This window comes from Psittacula echo (genome assembly GCF_963264785.1).
Source record: "Psittacula echo genome assembly, chromosome: Z".
In the NCBI taxonomy this organism is placed as follows: Eukaryota; Metazoa; Chordata; class Aves; order Psittaciformes; family Psittacidae; genus Psittacula; species Psittacula echo.
Window position 1 is genome coordinate 43,916,439 of NC_137742.1, and position 24,771 is coordinate 43,941,209.

At 41.1% G+C, this 24,771-nt stretch overlaps 1 protein-coding gene across 1 annotated transcript in view; it reads right to left on the reverse strand.

Moving 5' to 3' along the window:
- The window catches only part of FRMD3 (FERM domain containing 3), a gene marked incomplete at both ends in the record, with an annotated part of 139,313 nt that extends 116,083 nt beyond the window's left edge, over positions 1 to 23,230 (reverse strand). Inside the window, one exon of the mRNA XM_080638309.1 lies at positions 23,132 to 23,230. Within this exon, the coding sequence (XP_080494435.1) occupies positions 23,132 to 23,230 (99 nt within the window). The remainder of the gene's footprint in view (positions 1 to 23,131) is intronic.
- Between the last annotated feature and the right edge of the window lie 1,541 nt (positions 23,231 to 24,771).

Genomic DNA, 24,771 nt, shown 5'->3' on the forward strand with positions numbered 1-24,771 from the left:
AAGAGTTTTCGCAATTCAAAAATCCAGTGATGGAACAGTTTCTGGAAGCACCTATATAAATCCCATAAATTGAAAGAACCGAGAAGTGCTAGCTACCACAGAAAAGACCTGTTACAGAATAAACTAATTCCACCAAAACTAACATTGGAGATGGTTAAGTATAAACCATCATTCAGCCTTTTGTTCAGACATACTTTCTCCTCATAATAAATGTATACCTGGAGTTCTGATCATTCCTCTCTGATACTGCTCACAGAAAAGAGGGGGGCTCTGTTTAAACTTTAAAAAAAAGCAAATATGTAAATATTTAAATAACTTTTTTTATGAGAAACGTTAGTCATAACAGATTATTACTCCTAACCTTCAAAAATAGCACAGCTTCAAGCACAGCAAAATCAGCATTTTGATCATTTAAGTTCCATCTTAATTAACAAATACTGAATGCTCCAAATAAAATGCTCTCACAGAAGAATGAAACAAGCTTTTGAGCTTGGTTCTGGACAAGCAATTAAATATATCATTCACCCACAGCTGGGCAACAGAAAAAAGCCACTGTAGTTTTCCTTTGGCATCTCAATATACTACAACCACGAATACTGATGATTCCTTCAATTTCTGATTGCAAACAATAAAAATCTGTTAAGGGAAGAGACCACAACTGATTTTCTCAGTCATTCCTGTTATACTGTGGAATACTATTTCCCTATTCATTTGCTGATTTTCAGAAACATAGAAGCTAGACTATTAGGCTCAATCATTTTTAAGGCTACAAAGGTATGCAAAGTCTTTGTGGCACTCTGAAACTAAACCACAGGCAAAAGAAAATCAAAACAAAAACAAAACAAACAATCAAATCAAACCCTGAAAAACAATAAACCAAAGCATCCCAGGAAACACGGTGGAAGATTTGATTCTTTATCCACAGATTGACCATAATGGGAAATACAAATCTTACAGTATTATATATGAATGAATATATTTTGCCTTTTGTGAAGATATATGCAGCATGCAATTAAAAAAAAAAAAAGACTGACAATTGAGAATATATATATATATGTATAAAAAAAAAAGGGGGGGGAAATCCTAGAAGCAAAGCCTCTAGATTACTAAATGATACCAGTTAGGAATAAATTGGAGAACTGAGATTAATATAACAAGAGTCCATAAGATCTGGCCCAAGAATCAGCCATAAAGCAAAGAGGTAAAGGCCCAATTCAGACTTGCTGGATTTCACCTACCCCACATTACTCAGTTTTCAAGCATTCAGTATGGCTTAAACCAATGGGCCTGTCGCATTCCTAAATACCCATTTATGCTGTAAACATATCCTCAAGACACAGTACTGATACTGGAGTGGAAAAATTTCCAAGATACGTTGTTTAACTGAAATGAGAAGAATAATATGAATCTCACATTGAAAAAAATGTTCTGTGGATAACTTTTTTGGCAGAAATTGCTCACTACTGAAAAATAAAAACAGCTCTTAACACTCAGGCTACAATTGTACCTTGAGACATGCTATTGTGACTGGAATGGAAATACATCAACTTTGTAATTTGTAACTGTACTGCTACCAGCTTCAAATATCAGAAATGGCACAAATAGGACCAAAACCTTTATGCACAATACTTTGTAGTCCCAGAGAATGAATAGCCATACAATGAAGTTGATAAAAAACGAATAAACCGGAAGGAGTCAGAGATAGCTCAAAGGTTTCTACACACAAAAAAGTTACCATCTTGTCCTTGTCCTCTACACATGCAGCAGCAGCAACAAAGCAAGTCCTTGGGGTTCCAGCTGTCCACCCTATGGACCTATACCTAGCAAGATACAAGAGGCCCACACACACACAGACCTCTAGCCATGGACACCCCTACTGTCTAGTGCAAGTGTGCAGCCAATTATCCCTAACCCACATGGCCTTTCAGCACCACTCCTAATCAACCCCATCCTTCTCCAAGCTATGGACAAAGCACCCTCCCCTGCCTCAAGGCAAGGAAGCAACCATAGCAGAGGCCACCAAGGGAGGTCCTGTGCTCCTGGTGGCACAGTCACAAGCCACCACTGTCACCCCTCCAGCAGAAGATGCTACTCCTCATCCCCTTTTACTTGGATCAGCAGAGGGCTGTGCAACCAGAAGAGTTCCTGCTAGTTGCCTGCTTACTGCCTGTCCAAACAACAGCATCTCTCATATAGCAGCTTTGAGACACACTGCTGCAGTGGGGCATAAACGGACATGTGAAGCAATTTTAGCAATGCCAAGGCTTCTATTCTTAACACCATACTGCTAAAAACTTCAGCAAGGGCAGAATCTGGGTCCTGCCTCCCATTCCAGGAGGCAATGCATCCGTATAACGAGTGAGTGTGTGTAAAGAGATGAAAATACTCTCTGAAACACTGTCCAACAATACCACAGATAGATAGAACCAATTCAAGGCAAGAGATGTCAAATGTTTGTGACTTTAGTCACACATCAGAAGCTAATGAGCAGGGAAGTTTTCATTTTTAATCTACCAGCTGGTTCCAGAGTCAAGTAATTGAACTGAAAATTTCTGATTATTATGATAGCAGCTTCTAGCCTTCATAAATTTTCAGGATAGCCTGAATACACTGCCCCTAAATTGAATAAAACCTAAAAGCATAGTTTAAAAATGAAAAAAGCTTAAATATTAAAATAAAAATACAGGTCCTTCCCACATACAGCCAAGGAAGACCTCAGTGCAGAGCTTGCTACTGCTCAACTCAGGACACACATATATGGCATGCAGGTAATGCTGTGTAACACTACTTGATGAAGGATTTCTTCCCTAAAGTAAGCTAAGTTCCATTAAAAATAACAAATTCTTCACAAGTGCAGATGCTGCTTCTGCTTTTATCCCCTCAGGCACCGTCACTGCCTTTAAAAGAAACAAACAAATAAATATAATGTGCTGCTAAATAAACAAATGTTTTTGCAGCTAAGTAATAAAATGTACTCATTCACATTTACCTAAAAACCTTTGCTGACACAAGAACATCCCCTGTGACCAGTAATTCAATTTTAGTAGTATCATGAGGCATTCAGGGAAGCATTCAGCAAGAATCAGAAAAACCTTCATAACAATCCCTTCTATAAATTATGTTTAAGGACAGTTTGCCCCCAAATTTCACTCTCTTCAATTAAAATGCATATGTTTACAGTTTCCCACTTAAATAATACACTTTTCTTAGCTGTTTCATATAGGATAAATCAGGTTTATTGACTGAAAATGGTAGAAGCAACGTATCCACTCCTACAATAATTACTTGAACTTCCAGAAACACTTATGTCCTTACTCTCAGAACATTATTTATTGTTAAAAGGAATTCCCAACCTAATGATGCCTCTTTCCTCAAAGTGCTTTCAAACATCGCTTTGTTGTGACAAGAAGAAGTAATACAAAGATAGGACTGACACACTTTTGTGACCCTTCTGTAAAATAAAATTACCTACACTGAAAAATCTATTTTGGTAAATGTGAATTCTTGATACCTTTATATTTGCCTCCTCCTAAGCACAACAGCTTTAAAAAACAACACAGAGCCTTGCAAATTCTCTTTAAATTGATTCACTCTGGTTTACAGAACTGCACGAGAACAGAAAGCAATACAGCACCACAGTCAGTACACAAGCCCAGCAGTCCACAGCCCTGACTTGTTCCACATTGTGCAATCAGTGACCAGCAGACAGCATGTAGAGGCAGAATTTAGCCCACAAAATAAACAGCAAAGGTAGAAACATATACAAAAATCTCTTCTCAGGCACACTTTCCAGTAGCACAGCAGATCTCCAGCTCCAAGGTAGTTAGGATTTCTGCTTGCCTGTTTTTGCCAGTAAAACCTGAAGACAAACTGGCACTGCAACCATTATGCACATTGAAAACCACTGCACAAATATGCTGGATTTACAATAGCAACCAGGAAACTACTGACATGCAAAATATAGAATCTTATTTTAGTATTTACACCTTTTTTTTCTTTAAATTAGTTTTCTTTAGCTGATAATCCTTGAAAATCACCATGCCATTGTACTGAGCAACTGCATTAAGCAATTAGGTATCACCACGCATGAGTTCAATCCTCCATTTCCATTTGTGTTCTGTTTTAATGGGATGGGCACTAAAATTCAACTGAAAAGTAAACAAAATAAATGTTGAGTAATTAAAACCGAACTATGAATTGGAAAGGCACCCAGCAAGTGACTTAAATGTTTTAGATGTAAAAACAACTGACCAAAAAAAGGAAAACAATATGTACAGTTGGAGATTCTGACTGTATATGTTACTACTTTCATGTATGTTTCTGAACTAGTATTTTTTTTATAATTTCATTCACAGTGCTAAAGAGGAAAAAATCTTTCTTCAGTTCTCAGTTTCTGAAGTCTGCACAAGTCACGGAGGTGAACAATCTGTATGATTGTTCAAGGAAAAGCTATTTTGTAAATAACGGATAAAGAAATACTACCACAAAATAGTCAACTTTTATAAGTCATTGGAAATTTTGTCATTTTGGAAAGCTGTGGGGTTTTTTATTTTGTACCACTGAGGAGGTCAAATTTTAGATTCTACTAGGTATTACATTATCTAATCCTTAACATACTGTGCAAAGAAAATGAAGCAAAACATGGTTCAGCAGCTTATGACAATGGAATGGTTTGTAACTTTCCCTTTTTCCTTGATTGCAACTCACAAATCACGGCTAGACCTAACAACGTTACCACAGGAAACTCAAGTGCATTATCTGTTTCTATCAGGCATAAAATCAGCTTTGTTTTTGTACATAAAGCAAACAACCTCAGCATTCTGAGTGCTTGCAAAAGAATGTCTTCTTGAGAACTACATAGCCTCATACAAACTATTTATTTGTTCTGACAAGAGCTCAGAATTGTTACACAAAATTAACTTTCAAAGCTGACTGTGATGCTCATGTGGTCTTGGTAGAGCATCCTTGTTCTCCTGGAAGAACAGTACAGAAGGTAATAGCTGTAACATCTAAAGCAGCCACCACTGTTCTTGCCCAAAATCCAAGACTGTCAGTACATCTACACCAGCAGAGCCAGACACAATATTCCAAATGTCTTCTCTGTTAATTTCAACAAAACAAGCTGGGTAACTACTTACAGTATAGTTAAAAAACAAGATGAAGTCACACCTGCAAGAAAATTATCCTGGTCAGTGTAAGCATAACAAAATTATAAGAAAGCACATGTATTTCAGAGCAATTGCTTTTAGGCACTGTGCATGTGCAGTCCCAGATTCCAACATGATTCAGGAAAATAAAAGTAACTCGTGTATAACCCATGCACCTTCCATAGATCATAGAATCATAGAATACCAGATTGGAAGGGACCTCAAGGATCACCTGGTCCAACCTTTCCAGGCAAAGCATGACCTAGACTAGATTATACTCAACCGTATTGATTCCACTGATTTCACTGGGACCACTTGATTTCACTCACCTTAACATACTTTGGAGGATTTTTTGAAAAAGAGATGACCATTTCTCCAAACTAAAATTTCTGTATATAAACTTCTGTCTGCTTCCCACCCTGAGCTTTTGAAGTGCTTTACACCTGAAAACTGATCCATTTCCTGCATGATGTTTTGCATTAAAGATTTGTTTCTAACTGATGTCACTAACTGGTTAAACAAACAGAAGTTGCACACACCTTAATCTAAATTTAAAAAAATTGCCTAAGCTTTATGTATTATTCATGATACAGTTTTGCCTAAAGCTGATGTAAATTATAGCCCTATTCCCACAGTAATATAGATTAGCTGTAAAGCAGTACACATACCTTCTAACTTCCCTCCAAATCCACTCTGCCAAGAGCTGAACAAGCATGGATCCATCCAATTAGTTACACGCTAACATAACTGGCATCAATGCATCTTGAAGTACCCAAACTTCTGTCCCTTTATACTTACAGTTCAACGCATTTTTTGCAGTTAATGAACATGTAATGTCATATAGCCTAGTTACAACTGATGAAAAAAACCCCAACATTTTAAGTATTCTAAAATTCAGATGTAATAGAAGGTATGTGCATTTGCATATCCCACTCCTACATCTCTGGCATCAGCAGCAACGAGAGCACTATGTACACTTGCATTCACTTCTGATTATCCAATACAGGAGAAATCTGTTGCAAATAAGAAAACCACTTTCGTAATTCAGGTGTGCCATATTAAACATTACGCATAGTATCTCTGAGTAATTCATGAATAATGGAGTAAGCATGCAATCAGTTTTCCTTCACATTTTTGGTCAGGAATTGAGAACAGTCACAGTCCGTTGGCATTCTTCACCACACAATCCTTAATCACATTAAACAATCTTTTAAAAGCCAAGTGTGAAATGTTCATTAAAAAGTATTTAAGCTCTTTTACTTATTAATTTTCCAACAGACATTCCTTCTCTTGCAGTCTTTCAGAACTAACATTTAAACTGGTTGCCTCATGCTAAAAGCCTGTTATCTACTCTAATTTTACCTATTCTAATTCAGTAAACTATTCTGGCTTAATTCAACTTAGTCAAATACCTAATACAAATCAACAGAAACATTAACATTCTTTTTTTCTGAATGGATTTTCATTTCCCCTAACATCTCAACTTTTTTTCTCCAAAGCAGCAAACTACACTGGAACACAATAGGCAGCTCACCAGCACTTTCAGCCTACTGCAATGCTCCCTAACACCTTGCTAAAACCTCTGAGTTTTTCACAGTAAAACTTCAGTCATTTTTTTCATTGAAGCATGAAAAGCTGCTTATTGCACTGAAAATCATACAACTCAAGGTCAGAATGCACATAATTTGTTGGATAAAAATACAGCAATTCTATAGAAGTTGAAGAGCTCAACACAGTTGAGACTCACCTTTCAAGTTCGTAGATAACATTAGGGACAATTTCAAAACAGGGCAAGCCTAAATCTGGATAATATCATCCAGAAGACTGTGACCCTGCTAGCACACAACTGGACCTACATGTAATTCAAGATTCTCCATGCCAAAATCAAAACAAAGAAGTATTAAAATACCATTTATTGGTTGAAAATAGGGTCCTACTGTTAAGAGTCCCAAGATTTATTACCTTCTTGGAATCACACATAGTACACACTAAGTCCAACCAACTTCACAGCCAATGCATCCTAGGCCTGTCAAAGAAGGCTTTTAAAAAGCTCTTACTTGCTCAGTTAATTTTTAAGTATGACAAAAATGATGTTCTCCTAACATGCACCTACTTTTTTTCCAGACATCACATTCTTATTACAAATAATCATTACTCTTCCTAGACTCTAAGTAGACAAGGGTATAATAAAACACGACATTATTTCGTTACCCTCATTTTGTGACTGCATTATCCTGATATCATACCCTCTGGCCTGCCAAATGTCACTTTACTGGTATCTTTCCAAAGAATGAGGCAGAGATTTCCCTTGTCTGCTGCTTCAATGTAACCCTTTGTGCATCCCTCCAGTGATTTCTTCAGTTCCACCAAGTACTCTTCATCCATCTGTTCCCAGTTGTAATTCACCCAGTTGTAATCCTGTCTATCAGCACCCTCTCACTTTATGCCTCCTTCTCTCCTTCCTGCTGAGGGAGAGAGGGTAACAGTCACCTACCCTCCTCAGCTCCCACACTCCACTTCTCAAACTTCCAAAATAAGAGGCTCTGTGTTTCCTTCCAGATCAGCCCTTCTGTCAGGAGGGAGTGATCACAAAACACACTCCATTATGATCTTCTAAACCCCTCTTTTTTTGGCAAAGATAACAATGTGTAGAGACAACTACATCATCTTGCCCCGTATTGTTTCTTTATCTGCCCATCCCACCTAAGCAACAGTCTTATTAAGAATGTGGGCATAGAATGTAACTCAGCTGCATTTTAAGATTTTATAGATTAATGCCTGCCTTAGCAAACACTGTCCAACTTCAACATAGTAAAATACATAGGCAAAAAGGCTTCAGACTACCTTTTCCCTCCTGGTTGCCATGAACCAAGAGCAGATGCAGATTCAAATATGACTTCTCATTTAAATTGAAGCAAGCTTGTTTACTCATATAACATACTATTCCACTAGGTCTCTGTATCCTCAGCCATGGAAGTATATCTTATTTTGTGTCTGCATAGCAAAATGGGGTCCTTATCGATGACTGAGGCAATACTGTGGTAACACAGTAAACCCTGCTATCACTGCTCATAGAAATGCACTCCACTTGTTTCATTCTCTGTGTCAAGCTGCAATTTGCATGCTGGCTGTAAGCTCCTTGCATTCATTAGATATACTGAGACAACTGGAGCATGAGTTCTGGTTGTTTGGTGTCTTTTTTTTTTAAACTACAGAAATGAAATAGAAAACATTCTTAATGAAAGTCACCCAAACTTGTAAGACACACATTTATCATTTAAAAATGCCAAATCTTGGAAAAATAAAACAGTAATATGGTAGAGAAAAACAAATTACTGGAGGAAAACTACTGTCGGCCCATTTTGCAAGAAAGCAGAAAGGGTACACTGAAAATCCACAACTAGCACTAGCACTGAGGATCAATGGGCTCTAGAAGAAACATGATTCTGCCTTCACTGAATTATAAGCCTCTGAAAGGCATATGGTGTAATTTTTGGAAATTCTGAATTCCTCCCGCATTCTCTACTTATACTCCTGAATGGTTATCTTATAAGCAATACAGGAAAACATCATTCTTCCAATGACCTGGCGTACCTGAGGTCTAGCAGGAACACTGCTGTGCACTGGGTCAGAGCTCTGCTTGTGAGAATCACAAGACATGGGAAAGCTTAACACTTAACATCCCTCTGGGTCACATCCCTCTGGCTCACAGCATCTGTACCCTCCAGCTCTGAAGTAGCAACAATGCAGACACAGCTTGGACGGCTACATCCTTCAGCTACCCAGGCAGCCAAGAAGGCCAATGGCATCCTGGCCTGTGTCAGAAAGAGTGTGGCCAGCAGGGCCAAGACAGTGATCTGTAGTGGGCACTGGTGAGGCTGCACCTCGAATCCTGTGTTCAGTTCTAGGCCCCTCATTACAAGAGAGACATTGAGGTGCTGGATCGGGCCCAGAGAAGGGCAACAAAGCTGGTGAAGGGTCTGAAGCACAAGTGTGACGAGGAACAGCTGAGGGAACTGGGGTTGTTTGGTCTGGAGAAGAGAAGGCTCAGGAGGGACCTTACTGCTGCTGTAACTACCTGAAAGGAGGTTGTGATGAAGTGGGGGTCAGTCTCTTCTACCAGGTAACAAGCAATAGGACAAGAGGTAACAGCCTCAAGCTGGGAGGTTTATTTACCAAGACAGTGGTTAGACATTGGCACAGGCTGCCTAGGGCAGTGGTGGAATCACTGTACCTGGAAGTGTTTAAAAACCGTGTAGATAAGGCCCTGTGATATGGTTTAGTGGTGGACTTGGCAGTGCTGGGGTAACGGTTGGACCTCATGATCTTAAAGGTCTTTTCCAGCCCAGTTTATTCTACGATTCTATCTCTCCTGAACACTTGGAGGGACACAATAACCCTGCAAATTTGTGAAGGGTGCTACAGCTATGCTGTGATCAGTGCAAACTCTGTTTCCTTTCTCTGCAAAGTGGGAGAGGCTCAGGAGGCAGATAATAAATATGAATGACAATTCATTTTTTCAGACTGCACCTAGCAAAACACGCTCTTATTCATGAGTTCTGCAGCAGACACTCCATCCCAGATAGTCACCTGAGGAACTGAATGTTTCTTAGGAATCTCAGGGAAGATGTTCCCACATGAATGCATCTACATGTACAGAGGGGAAAGCATTAGTGTTTCTATCCCAGATTTGAGAATTCTCTAGTCATTCTTGCCGAAATCACAAAGCCTCTCTCCCAACAGCAGCTTTTATCCTTAAAATCCAGATACACACCAGATACACAGCATTCCCTGTAGGAACACTATAAATAGACATGGGATGTGCCCAGGGCACAAAAATCAGAGTTTCAAACATTTTTCATTTACTTAACAGAAAGCACGTCACATGTGGAATTTGTAGTCATAGTTCACATCCTTATAAGCAATCCTTATTTGTGATCTCCCTACATAAAGAACAAAATTAGAATACCAGCATACGCTCTGTTATGTTTGGACCATTAACAAGGTGAAGGATGTCATCAATATTACAGCAGCTCTGGCACCAGTTAAAGCGAATCTGCATAGATGGAGCAATCATTAAGGCTTTACAGATGCACTTTCCTTCAGAGTGTCAAAAATCCCCCCCACATGCCCTCGAGTGCTGGAGTTCAGTTTGATTTCTGATTTAGCTGAAAGTTGTGTAAAAGCAGACACAACATTACCCGTTAACTAAGTGCCTGAGATAGCCCTGTGTGCTGTTTATTCCAGTGAGAGCATAAAATATCTTGCGGTCATGAAACGTGTCAGAATCATGTTTACTTTGAACAGAAATATACCATTATCTTGTTCATTAAGCAGAAACCTCTCTCTTGGCAAGAAAATTCAACTTACGATATTTCTGCAAAGAAACACTGCTACAGGATCCCAGTGCATCTCTGGATGGACAGTATTTTCCCTTTCATTTCCCTCTTCTTTTAAACATATGGTTAGCTGTTCTATTTCAGGAATGCATGGGAAAGGCTACATAGTTCAAAATTATAAAAAGAATATTCTGTAGAAGCATATCCAATTTTAATTACAAAGCAGTATCAAATCTGTATGGACACAACAGGAAAATGGAATTTGTTAAGCTGGCTTCCCCCTGGATTCATAACCTTTTTTTCATCATTCAGCCTGCAGGATAAAACACTCACAATCCTCCTCCAGCAAACACTTCGTTTCTGCATAAGCAGTGAATCCTCTGGAGACAGAGGAGGCAGAGAGAGGTTAGAAAATGCAGTTCCTTCTGTATCTCTCAGAGAACTGCCAAACAGTATGTAGGGCACAAACCAGCTCTGCAGGTTCACCATGAACATAGCTCTTCTTGTCTTGTCTGCATACTGTCAAGTCAGGGAATTAGGAATTTCAAAAAGGATTTATATGTCACTGTGCTTGCCTGCTTGTTCTTAAAAAAAACCCGCAACTAGGAACAGAGGGGGAAAGAGCCACTTTGATGCAGTGAACAGAAAAAAGAAGTTCCTTCCTCAACAGATTAGCCATGTAGCTAAGTCTGAAAGCAAAGAGGCTTGCTTCATAGGGGAAAATAATTCTAGTGTTTTGCTAGGTGAAGTCTGGAAAAATGAATTATCATTCATATTTATCATTCATATGCTTAGCTAAGCTGTGCTTCGGTGGTTCTCCAAGAAAGATGAAAACTCCACCAGGTGTTGGCAGGTATGGTCCAAGAAGTAATATATTCTTCTTGATGTCCAGGCAGGTTGCTAATTATGCCTGTTTTGTCTTCACTCCCCTCATGCTCCAAACTGACCTCTGTGATTTTCTTACTGGCTGCCTGTCTCAGCACTACTAGAATTTAGGCCAACTACAAAGATTACTTTGTACATTCTCATCATCACAACATGAATTAAGGACTCCCTTATAGTGTTTTCCCCAAATTACACCATAAACTCTCCTGGGTAAAACAGAAACCAGCCTCTGATTCTCAAGAAGCTACAGGATGAAAATTGCTATTTATTTGGTGCATGTAATCCATGCACAAAAATGACCAAAGGTGTAGTGAACACACTGTCCTGAAACTGTGCAGATAGACTATTGTTCATTTTTCACTTAGGTGTGCCACTCTTTCTGCTTTAATGCCCACAAACCAGCAGCATAGTTTGGTTTGGGGACTGACAATTCCTGCTCAAGTCTTCTCTGTTCTGGTCACTGTAAAGTCCCAACTGCCAGACGGTATGAGAAAACTAATCTGGAAATCCTGGCAATGTGAATGGATTCTCCAGTCAAAACAGAAAAGCCTTCCTGGATCTGCACCTAGCAACTGGCAGGGACACCACGAGCTGATGGAGCAATTTCATGTGAGCAGCTGAGTCTGCATGCTGAATCACTCACGGCACCATCTGTAAAAGCCTCTGCTGTTTCCTCTCTTTTCCCAGGATGGAGCTAAAGAAAGTTCACACAGAGTAGGAGCTAATAGAGTCTATGTGTTCGGTACACTCCACCTATTGGAACATTAAGCATCTCCAGGTCACCCTGAAGTCAGCTAAGTTCAGGCTGGCACTGCACAGCTTCAGAGTTCAACTTGCACGCCAGGCAACTGTCCCATCTAACGCAAGAGCAACCGTCACTGACTGCGCAGTATTTATCTTTGTTACCCAGTTTTAAAGTAACAAAGTGAAAGTGAAGGATCACCTGTCTTTTACCCTGAAAAGCCTGAAGAAATGGTATTAAAAGTATGTTCTGTAGTTCCCTGTGGTGTGCACAGCACTCCATAGAGCATCTCATCTGCATTTTTGCAATTAAAATAATTCAAATAAACTACCATGTCTTGTTTCTCACTCCACTAAGGGGTTAGTGTCTGTAAAAATAACAACAAAAAACCACCCCCAACGGATGTCCTGATCCTGTGGAATACTTTTGTATTACTCTCTTGATAAGAGCATTCAAAAAAAAAAAAAAAAAAATCAAGAACCTGTCATCCCAGAAGAGACTACAGGTTCAAATCCAAGATCACAGCCACAGATCCTAAGCACAGCTATTTGATACACACCTACTAAAACCAGTGCTATTCCTCCCACCACGCTTAAGATGGCTCACAAAATATTTCAGATTTTCCACTTTAAAGGACAGCATTATGAACACAGTTACCATTTCACATGGTTTGGTATCTGAACTGTAAATTATATCTTTAAGCCATTCACAAAATCTTTTTTTCTGTTTCTTTTTGAAAACAGAGATTCCATGTATACCAAAACTACTAAAACTCTCCAAGCATTTTGGGGTCTTGAAATCCACCACCCCTGCTAGCAAACTGCAAGGCCATTGCCTGCCAAAATTCCAGTCAGTGCCAATTAGCATTCTTGCTGACCACTTCCTGGGCATTGCCTGGCAAATAGAAGGGTCCAGGATCCAATCCCAAAAGGCAGGTCACATGAGAACTCTATTTCGGAGACAAAAATGTTAAGACTGGCTTCCAAGCCTGGAAATAATGCAAATACACCATTGTAGTCTGAACTTTATGTATCATTCTCCACAGGATTTTACCATTAACTTGAAGTTGTTCGTAACTGCTTTTTGTTCTCTTTATATTTAAAAAATTAAGTCCTGTTGTAATTTCTTCTCATACTGTTTGGGTTTGGGGGCCTAAGAGAACTATGTATTTGTTTTAATTTTGAATCCCATTTCTTTTTTGCTTCTGTTGCAGATACATGAAAGACAAAAAAAAGTGGGCATACAAACTGACTGTATTAAAAAGGTTTTACGCAGTGGTGTCAGAAATACCCTAAGTTATTTTTGCAATGTGTGTGCCCTTTTATAGGAAGTTTACATATTACAACATCAGGACAAAAAATGGCCAGGTGCAAATCTTTTATTTAAGGCACAATTCTCTTGCAAAGAGATTTGCTATGCAGAAAATATCAGTGTGAGATAATATACTCGCAAGCAGCAAAGCACGTCTTCAATCCAGATTGTTTACTTCTTCATGTGGTTCAAGTAAACAAGGGAAAAATAACAAGTTTTTTTAATGAAGATGTTGACTCACTTAACATTTTTCCAGAGGAAGCCTTTAAAGAGCAAACATTTTCAGCTACTTAAGTTTCTTACTGAAACTATCTTGAATGGCTGGATTTCCAGTTATTGCAGGAGTGGTTTCTGTTTGCGAACCCTTCTGGTGAAAAAGAACTCGTGGTATATAGCCCATACTTTCTCATTTCTGGCTATGAGCAACGCAGAGAAATTGTACACATACACTTAACCTTACGCAGATTGGTGTGAAACATTTTATCTCAAGTTTCCAGCATTATTTTCAGTCAGGAGAAACCTTTCCTCTAAATGTAACAGTACTAAAACATCAGCGTTCATTCTTCATCCCTGAGTCCTCCTTAATCAAGTTTCTCAGTAACTCCCATGAAGAGCAACCATGAGTAAGATGGTTTACTATCACATTGTAAGTGTAAATTACTGTTTACACTTGGTCTACTACTGCCATAATTAATCATTAGCTGGAGAACAGCATCTATCTCAAACGGCAAGGGCTGATTACTAACACACCTCCATCAAAGACAATGTGTTAAACCCTGAAAAGATGAAAACAGGAAAGCTTTTATGGACTGAATACCAGTAGCTGGAAAGGATAAAATAAACAGTAAAGGAGTAAAGGAAGAAAAGTGTCTGGGGCCTTTTTTTGTTTAGGTTGGTTTGGTTTTGTTCTTTTTTTTTGGGGGGGGGGAGGTCTTTTGGGGAGGTATTTTTTGTTTTATGACATTAAAGAAAGTATTAATTTAATTACAGCTGAATTATCCCAATTATGTTTTCACTGTCAGACAAGGAATTAAAACAAAGTAAGAACAAGTTAATCCAATGTGAACAAAAAGATGATTCATAAGGTCTAGAACGGGTCTCTGAGAAAGCAAGGCTAGCGAAAAAAATGAGACTGTATTTGAGCAAACAAAGAATGAAAGAACAGGTAGCAGCTTCAGCTGCAGGAAGAACTATGAGGAGATATTTTCCATATGCAGCCGGGAAAGACACAGCAGAAGTCATCTGGCAACAGCTTGACTTTAACAGGAAAAGGACAGAAAGAAGCTATGAACGCTATGAACCTTGCCAAGAGGTTGATATTATCCACACTGGGGAGTGGAAGGGGAGTGCATAAAAAGAGAGGCAGAATAAAGAAAAAATGAAGAGAGACATTTTCAGTGTATTTGATTTAATAAGCCAAAATACGCAGAAGGACAGAGTCCTGGCTACAGAAAACAAGCATTTTATCACAGAATTACTCTCCAGTCCTCACACGCCACCTGCTTTTTTTGAGAAAGAACTAAAAAATCAGCTGTCATTTCTCTCATTCTTTAACTTTACTGTTTAAACCTTGAGATTTTAATATACCATCTGTTCCAGGGGACCAGCAACAACCAGTAACAACCAGGCAAAATCCAGACTCACAATTTCACCTTCTCATAGAACAGCCACTAATCTTTTCTTTTGTTAAAGGTAATATGGGGAGCACCGATACACATTATCAAATCATTCCTGACCTAGTCAATCTACGCAAATACAACCAAAAGAATACAGTACTTGCTCACCAATTATCCATTTTGGCGCTAATCTTTGGCCAATTAATTCTGCCAAAAGATTGCTTTTCAGCTGTCCTACATCAGATCTGCATCAGTTCACTGAAGATGCCTAGACAGAGGAGAGCACTTCAAGGTGTAAGAAGTCTAAGCCTCATGAGGTGCCAAAAGCCCTTTCAAGATGAAAGACTGTAAAAAATTCCTGCAAGCAGAAAGCACCCTGTTATCTCAGAGGAGCCACGTTCTACCTCAGGAGATCAAGCCCACGATTTGCAGTTTGGAGATCTAAGCTGTGCTGCATGGTATTATTGATTTTTCCAGCTGCTTTTTATTACAACTACAGCTCCACCCCTACTGTTCAGCCAGCATCCAAACATGCACAACAGTAAAGAACGTAAAAATTTGCATTCAAAGCTGTGAGAAAAACAAAAGGTGGGTAAAAGTGAAAAGATTATACTTACATTTTTAAGCAGTAACTATCCTTTTAGCTTGTCCCTGTTAACTAGTTAACTTTGTCTGAGGATACCTGCATTTTTCACATTTTTTTTCCTCCACGCTGCAGCACCAGACCTCACCAATATGTTGAAATACTTAACATCTACACTGTTTGTACTTACTGAAATACATGTTCATCTTCGACCCTGGATCAGACAAGTCCTTAAGCACACATCTAAGTTCCCCCACCTTTATTTACTAGCAATCAAAACATGAATTACAATGTCAATTGCAATACACAGGAAATCCACAGTTAAAGGCAAGATCATCACCATTACGATAGAGAAATTACAGACTTTGTTCATTAATAAGACAACATGGAGTGTGGAATAAAACTAATTCAACATCATTAATAACCCTTATCCAACACAAAAGTAGTTTAGTATATACTGGATAAAATCTTGCATAAGCCAACTCTGTAAGTATATTTTTATTTAAGAAAAACAAGAAGGAACAGAGTTTGTGAATTGGTAGCAACATGGAAGTACAAGTACATATGTGCTTTTACCCTACCAGAAATATAGAAACCAATGTTAAGCAAATGCTGACCTCCACAAATACCAACCAAAATCCATCAAGACAATTACTTTCTTAATTTGTAATGAGAACTCCCAACACCCTAGTAACTTTCTAAGAGCACTTTCTATTCTTACTTCCTTTTCAGCTCTGGAAGGAGCTAAGAGCACATCAATAAGTGCTATTAAAAAGAAAACAAATTACTGCAAATTTAATCAAAAGCACAAAATGACAAAGAGGTAGCTTTAACCCATCATCTTAGCTTAATTAGAGGGGCTTCTCATCTGCAACTGTCACCAAGAGTACTTGTTGTAACTGTACAACTGGAGGTTCAAGCATGAAGTTAGGAATACAAGCCCTAGTATGCAGTTTCCAACATGCGTCAACAGAACACAGCACGGAACCTATTCAAACTTGCATCTCCTTCCTTATCTTGTCTTACTATTTTGGACTGTTACAGCATCATCCCAGCAGCTCAAGGCACTTGCCGCTTACAGTTCTGACATTGCTTACAGGATAAATATATATTCACTAAATCTCCTGCCTGCTGTCTACATAATCCCTTAACCTTTCCCTTTCCGCAGCTATGATTCTCTGCCGCCTTCTCATTTCTGACCTCTCTGCTCTTTTCATGCTCATGCTGCCTTCCTTTTCCCACTTCTTTTTCCAAATTGTCAACATTTTGCATATCTTCACACTGAGATTCATGGTCACTATTCTTTAACTTCACAGACCTCTTTAGCATGCTGGTTTGGTTTTTACATTTTATTAAGGGATGGGAATGTTAAAGAGACGTTAAAAAGAGTTCTTTGGTTAGCAGATTTCTATTAAATTTAGCATCTGCCTGCAAGACGCAGACAAAGCAGAAAGTTTTAAGCAAGAAGGCAAGTTTGAAGTCATCAATGTGCTACAAAAAGACCTAGACAGGATAGGACACAATTTAAGGGGGGGAGGGGGTGATTTAAAACAAAAAGTCAAGCAAGTAAATTTTTAGCTAAACTAAAAGCACCATTATTCATTCAAACTGCACAGAAACTGCTCCTGAATTGATAATAAAAAAACCCCTAAGAGGCCACTTTACACTATTCAACCAACAGTGGGTTTCTCAGATGAACCTTCTCAGATTTTGTCACCCTCATTTTGACCTTGGCAAAAAAAAAGGCAAAAGGTCTAAGAACAGACCATGAGTAAACCAAAGTTTTCCTCTGCTTGTTTTCTTCCTGACTTCTAAACCAGCTTTTAAAATCACATCTTCTCCTTGCTCAGAAGCTGGGCACACTTAGAAAATCAAGTTTGTTGTTCTAAAGGGCAATCAAATAATCATTTTGATACATTAAACAAAAGATCAGTAGTATAGCCAGGGAATTTTGGGGGATACCCATACTGGTTTTTGTTTGGGAAAGCTCACACAAAGGAAAATCTGCATCATTATAAAGGCCTGCTTATAACACAAATTTACATATGGGCTGAGGCACAAGAAGATCCAGTCATACGGTACTTCTACAAATAAACACACAGACAACAAAGTTCACTACCACTGTCAATAACAAGTTCCAGCTGAGAGAAAAGCCTCATTCATGCCAACTTCATCCTTGGTTATGCATAGCGTGATCTCGGGAGCTCAAGAAGTGAAACTTTTATTAATTTCAGAAGTAAGTAACATATTTAACATAGCATTTTTCAAGAATAAGCTTTAATTTTGTATTAACCTCTTAAAAAGAAATACATTTTGAGTTATAATGGTTACTAATACACGCTTAGATTTTTAAAAGTTAAAGAAACTGTAGCAGTAGTCACTTCACTTAAATGAGGTATACTGAAGCCCACATCCTAAAGCATGCCAGTGGCACCACTGAACCCAGCGTGTACTTACATATTTAATAGCAGTCTATCATATTGACAGTTAACTTTAGTCAGAACTGAAATAAGCACAAGTAATCTTACAGGATAAACCAAGAAAATAAATAAATAAATAGATACATAAACAAACAAAACTAACCTTACTATTTAAGATACTATGCTGGTTTTGGCTAGGGCTGAGTTTGTTTTCTTCATAGTATGTAGTATGAGGCTATGTTTTGGATTTGTGCTGGAAACAGTATTGGTAACTGTTATAAACAGATGGGATGTTTTAGCTACTGCTGAGCAGATGCTTACACAAAGTCAAGGGCTTTTCTGCTCCTCACCCCAAACCACCAGCAAGCAGGCTGGGGGTGCACAAGGACTTAGGAGAGGACTCAGCCAGGACAGCTGACCCCAACAGACCCATGAACTATCCCATACAATGTCATGCTCAGCAATAAAAGCTGTGGGAAGAAGAACAAAGGCGGGACATTGGAGTGATGGTGCTTGTTTCCCCAAGTCACCATCACATGAGACGAAGCCCTGCTGTCCTGGAGATGGCTGAACACCTGCCTGCTGATGAGAGGTGGTGAATGAATCCCTTGTTTTGTTCTGCTTGTGTGCACAGCTTTTGCTTTACCTGTTAAGCTGTCTTCATCTCAAGGCACGAGTTTTCTCACTTTTACCCTTGTGATTCTTTTCCCCACCCCACTGGAGTGGGTGCAAGTGGCTCTGTGGGGCTTAGTTAACAGCTGGGGTTAAACCACAACAAATGTTTAGGCTATTGCTATTAAAAGGTTAATTAAATGTGTGAAGTTACTGCAGGAAGCCTGAAAAAACAGAATTTAAGTGTTCATTATGCCAATGACTCAGAAAATAAGTATCTCATTAGTAGCTCCAGAAAGGAGGTCTTCCTGCTGCTCCAGACACATTTCCAATAGTTTTGAATACCTACTTCCCCCAGTGCCCTCTTTCAAGCCTTGGTTCTGTGCTTTATCAGGCAGACTGCACAAGCAGGTCACCTCTCTCTCTTGCACATGGAAACAAACAGTGGGCACTGGCCCTTCAGGCTATTTTTCATAACCTCTCAATTTTAGTGTTGCCACTATGACTTCACCTTACTGCTGCTGTAAGACTGCCCCGACATACAGGTCCCAGAGAGGCCTCACAAACAAACAAAAAACATGGGAAAATAAATGTCATCACAAGAATTAGTTAAACATCCCTCGGGCCCTAGCCCTTTCCTGTGTCTGTCAGCACTTCAGCTAATTTGCAGAAACGAATTCTCTCAGATGAGGAGGACGACACACTGAATCATGACCTTTGAGTTGCAAACCTAGCCTTGAGCAACTTGGTGACCTACATGGCGGCTGCACAGCTCGATAACTGGTTGGCTGGAGTCTGCAAATGCAAATCCCCACAACACCCCATATGCTGTCACTACACTGTTTGCTATAAAATTTAATTTCCAAGAGCAGGCTTTCTTAGCCTGTTGGCTTGCTGAAACACTGCTTTGAAAGAACTTTAATAGTAAAAACAAAAACATATTTTATTTTAGTTCCTAAACCCTATGAAATTCGCATCAAGAGACAAAAAAACAAACAAACAAACTCCCGCCCTTCCCCCCCCCCCAAAAAAAAAAGAAAACCAACCCACACACATATATATGCAGCACCTAAGTAGATCTGCTCCTGCCTTCTTTTCCTAAACTACATCCCAGTGTTTTAGCTGAGTAACACACACTTCTAGTTGCACATTTTGCAGGGCCAAAGACATACAGTGCATCCACAAAGATTTTAATTAGCTGACATCTCTGCACTGAAGTGGTACTGAGGCCCTCTGATACCAGCCTATGTGTGCAAGCCAACTGCTGGAAAGATATACTTGAAAAAGTAAGGTTTGGCAAAACTTAGTGTGCTAAAATGCAGCAAATCATCAGCTACATAAATCACCATCCAGACTAGCTGCATATTTCCCCTCCTTTCCCCATGAAAATGCATAGCTAGAATTTCAGTCATCACTGTTTTTTACTGCATCCCATGTCCTTAAAAGACTCTGTTGGCATTTCTTTAGTGTTGTTGAATTAGGCTTTCTTATCTTCTTAATGACCAAAACACAGCTGTCCAACATGTTCCAGCTGGCACAACCCTGGCATCTCTGCTGCTAACCCAGCAGCACATCATCTGGGCTATTTGTCCTGCTACATATGCAGCGATATGCATATACACAAGTCACAACTTCTATTTTTTCCATTCAAAAATGGAATTAGCAAGTTTTGTCCACACTGTGAAGTTCAAATAGAAATCTGATTGAGAGGCTACAGACAAGAAGCTGAGTGAATTGAGATTCGTTAGTCTGGTGTCTTCACAGCTATGCACATACAAGATGATAAATCAATTATACAGCTAAATTATATCTCCTCTATAGATACAGCGATAGGTAAGGGGTAGCTAGAGACAGAATTTAGCAGTTCAAAGCATGTGGCATAGGAAGGAAGGAAAAGTAAGTCAAAGCTATGAAATGTCATCATTAATTGCATGTTTCTGCTGAAGTGACCAAGAGCAAAGTAATTCCTCATCCTAGGATCTGCATTTACCTGTTTAGAATTTCAGCACCTAAAAGGAGAAAAAATAAAACAACAAAACAAAACAAACAAACAAACCAAAAAGAAAAAATAAAAACACACCAGGAGCCATTCACACCTTTTAAGTATTTCTGGTCAGTGTGCAGACTCAGGAAAACAAATTCTAGATGAGTTTATAACAGAACTCAATTTTCAGGATTACCCTTAGAACTACAATAGTGAAAAAAAATTTCACTTGTAGCCTAAAACACTTTTCCCCTGTATACATTACATGTGGGATGAGCCACCAGGACACAGTAAGATTCAACTGGTTCTCGGCTCATTACCTCACCTTGCACAATATAACACACCTAAAGTAATAACTATTTCTCTCTACCCTGTGGGCATCAAAGGGCGTATTCTTAGCACGGGTAAATCTGTTGAGCACTATAAATCTACAGAACTGTAATGACACCAGGTCAGATTCTGACTTCAAAATAATCATTGTTTAAAGACACTGATCTTTAAAGATGCCAAACTGCATTGGGCTCAGAGAAAATACTTGAGGATCCTCCTGTTACTTCAGGCTGCATAATGTTTGGGTGAAAACTAGTACCCAAGTATAGATCGGGAGAGCAGTGTCTGTAGAGCTGCCTTGCAGAAATGGACCTGAGGGTGCTCGCTGACAGCAAGGCTCAGTGTGAGTCAGCTGTGTGCCCTGGCAGCCAGGAGGGCAAACTGCATTCTGGGGTGCATCAAACACAGTATCACCAGCCGATCAAAAGAGGTGATTATCTGCTGTATTTAGTGATGATGCAGCCTCACCTCGAGCACTGTGTGCGGTGCTGCGCCACACAGTTTAAGAAAGACATAAAGGTCCTTGATTGCATTCAAAGGAGGACAACAAAGCTGGTGACAGGACTGGAAGCCGTGTCCTGTGAGGAGCGGCTGGGGGTTCTGAGTTTGTCTAGGCTGGAGAGAAGGAGGCTGAGCGGTGACCTCATGGCTCTCTGCAGCTTCCTAAGGCAGGGACATGGAGAGAGAGCTCCTGATCTCTTCTCCCTGGGATCCAGTAACAGGACGTGCGGCAACGGTTCAAAGCTGCATGAGGGGGGGTTCAGATGGGACATTAGGTAGCATTTCTTTACTAAGAGGGTTGTCAAACACTGAAACAGGCTTTCTAGAGAGGTGGTTTATGCCCCAAGCCTCTAGGTGCCTTAAAAAGAGGCATTTGGACAATGCCCTTCAATAATATTCTTCAACTTTTGATCAGCACTTAACTAGTCAGGCAGTTGGACTAGATTCTAACTGTAGGTCCCTTACAATTATTCTAGTCTAGTCTAGTCTAGTTTAGTCTAGTCTATTTTCTTTTGGTCCAAGAAAAAAATGTTGCTTGCATCTCATGGCACTTGATTTTTTTCAGCCACAGTAGGTTTCTGCATAAGACCACCAACTTGATTTAAAGCTGTGGATATTTTATACCACCGGAGAGACAGAAAGACCAACTATGAGTGACAAACAACGTCCTAAAAAGCTACTCACATCTGATCTGGATGCCAAGTTCATCTCAGTGATTTTATGAATGCCATGGAAACTTACAACAGTGTAACTTGGTTTCTAACACTTGCAGCTTAAGAATCTGTAAGACTTCCATAACGCATCAGAGTTTGGATCTTGTTAGGACACCTGAAATACTTCTGCTTTCACACACTACAAACATTGCTGCTACACTAGAAATCCACACTCCTTACTCTTCGCCCTCTTATCGTTATTACTTAAAAGGAATAAAAAGGAACTAACTAATTAGGAAGAGGGACTACAGCAAGTTGGACTTTCTTTCCAACAGCACAACTGCTATCACTGAAAATCCTTCCATAAGTTATCTTTTGCCTTGAACGAAGAGGAAAGGGGAGCAGCACTTTATTTTCAACTCTGCCTACCACCTCGGTAACAGCGTTTCCTCTATCTGCACGCCCCGGGCCTTGCTCCCGGTGCAGGGCTTTCCCGGCCCCGCAGAGCAGGTCCTCTCGCACACCACCTCCGCCGCAAGATGCGCCCACCGGGCGCTCCGTTACCGAGCTGCGGGACGGGACAGGCGGCACCAAGGTCTCCCTCCTCGCCGGGGACCGCCTCTCCCGGAGGTCGCCGCAGCCCAGCGGGCTTCTCCTGCCCGCGGGGATGCCGTGCCGGGGATGCGGAGCACGGCGGACCCCGCGGCTCCAGCAGCGGCCGGACAGGCTCCGCGCCGTGCCGTGCAATGCCGTGGCGCAGCGCCGCGGCGGGAAGCGGCGAGAAAGGCGCAGCTGCCCGCGCCGCAGGTGCGCGGAGCCCCGCTCAGGGAAACGGGGCTTGCGGAATGCTCCCGCCGCGGCCGCGCCAAGCCGCTGCCCGGGCCCTGCGACCTGCTCTGAGCCGGAGGGCAGCCACCCGAGTCGCGGCCCGGCTCTGCGCTCCCGTGCTGGGGTGCCGCTGCCCGCCGAGACGCCCCGCCGCCGCCGCCCCTCTCTCCCCGCCAGCACCTGGATGTGGCAGGAAATCTCGGAGTCGTCCAGCAGCCGCACGGTGCATTTCATCTCCGCGCTCAGCGACCTGATGCTGGAGCTCCGGAACCGGATCATCCCGGCAGCCTGCCCGCCGCCGCCCCTTAGGCAGCCGCAGGGGGCCAGCCTGCAGCGGCGCCTGGCCGACCGCGGCACGGCGCGGCGCGGCACGGCAGAGAGCGGCACGGCACAGAACGGCACGGCACAGCGGCGGCACCGCCCCTCAGCCCCGCGGCGCCCAGCCACCGCCCGCCATCCTCCCGCCCGCCGCTGCCGGGGCTGTCGCTGCGTCAGGCTGCGCTCCACTGGCCGGCCTCAGCATCCTCCCGCGCCCCCCCCCGACACGGCACCTCTCCGCCCTCACCTGCTCCCCCCCGCCACTCCTCCGCCCAGCCGACCCCGGCTCGGCTCCCTGCGGGGCTCCGCGCCGTCGGGATGAAGGAAAAAGGCAGCCCCGAAGGGCAATGGTCGACGCGAGCCGTGCCTAGTTGTGCGTGCACCTGAGCCAGTGGTACCCTCGTGGTCTCCGGGTACCCCAATACTGCCCTTCGCAGGGGGAGGGCCCTGTGAAGTATACATTTATATATAGACGTTTTGTTCTATGTATTACAGAAGTTAGCACAGGAGATGGATACGCTGTAAGAAAACAGAAGAAAACAATGCAACTTTATGTAAGACTGCAAGTCTTGGGAACTTGTTTCCTCAGGGGAAAAGAACGGTCCATTAAGGAGGAGCAGCCTCACCCTGTTTGTTGTCTAAGCCTTGAAACGGGGATTAGCACTGTGTTGGAAAAGAAACACTTCCTTTTTAAGTCTGAAATGAAACACAGCCAGTGCAAAATGGGATGTGGCTGAAAGTCTACGAAGAGAAAAATAGTGTTGACAGCCACACACAAGGTGTATTTCAGTCATTTCACCTCGCTGTCCATGGTCACCCGTAAGTGTCCATATTTTGAAAGTAGTTTTGTGTGAATGTAGTGTTCTTTGAAAATCCAGTGGAAAAGCCTAAACACCGCTACTCCTGTAATCTCTTCCTTCAGCTTCCTGCTGGACTGCTAATAGCAGGAAATACAGCCAACCACAAACAAATAAGAAATATATAATGCTCACTAGCATCAGCTAATAAATATGCAAAGTCCTTTAATATGCAACATGAAAGAAAGAATGTAAGGGTATGCTACTTGTAAATGATAAATGCTTCCAATTGCGTAATGAAGAGTGAAGCAAACCAGTGAGTACTTAAACAGATTATTCACCTCAATAGCCACAGTCAGCCTCGAAGTTTAGAAGGTCTCTATCAGCCACAACACCTGCTGTAGACACACACTCATCCCTAATAAAATAACATTATTTGTCCTAGAGTCCTTCAGCAAGGGAACACAGTAGGTGTAGGGGCAGGATTTCAGCCCACATGTAGATTGACACTCCCACAACACAGATTTTCCTGCTTACAGTAGAGAATGAATCTTTCCTTTCTAAGCCAAATATTTTAGCTTTCCCTTCAGTCTCTGCAGCACACCTTTCACCATTCAAAAGGGGAACTAGAAGAGGGATCTGAGCCAGATTAAGCTTTAGGAACCACATCAAAGCCTACCACTGTCAGAGGAGGGTTTGGTTGTC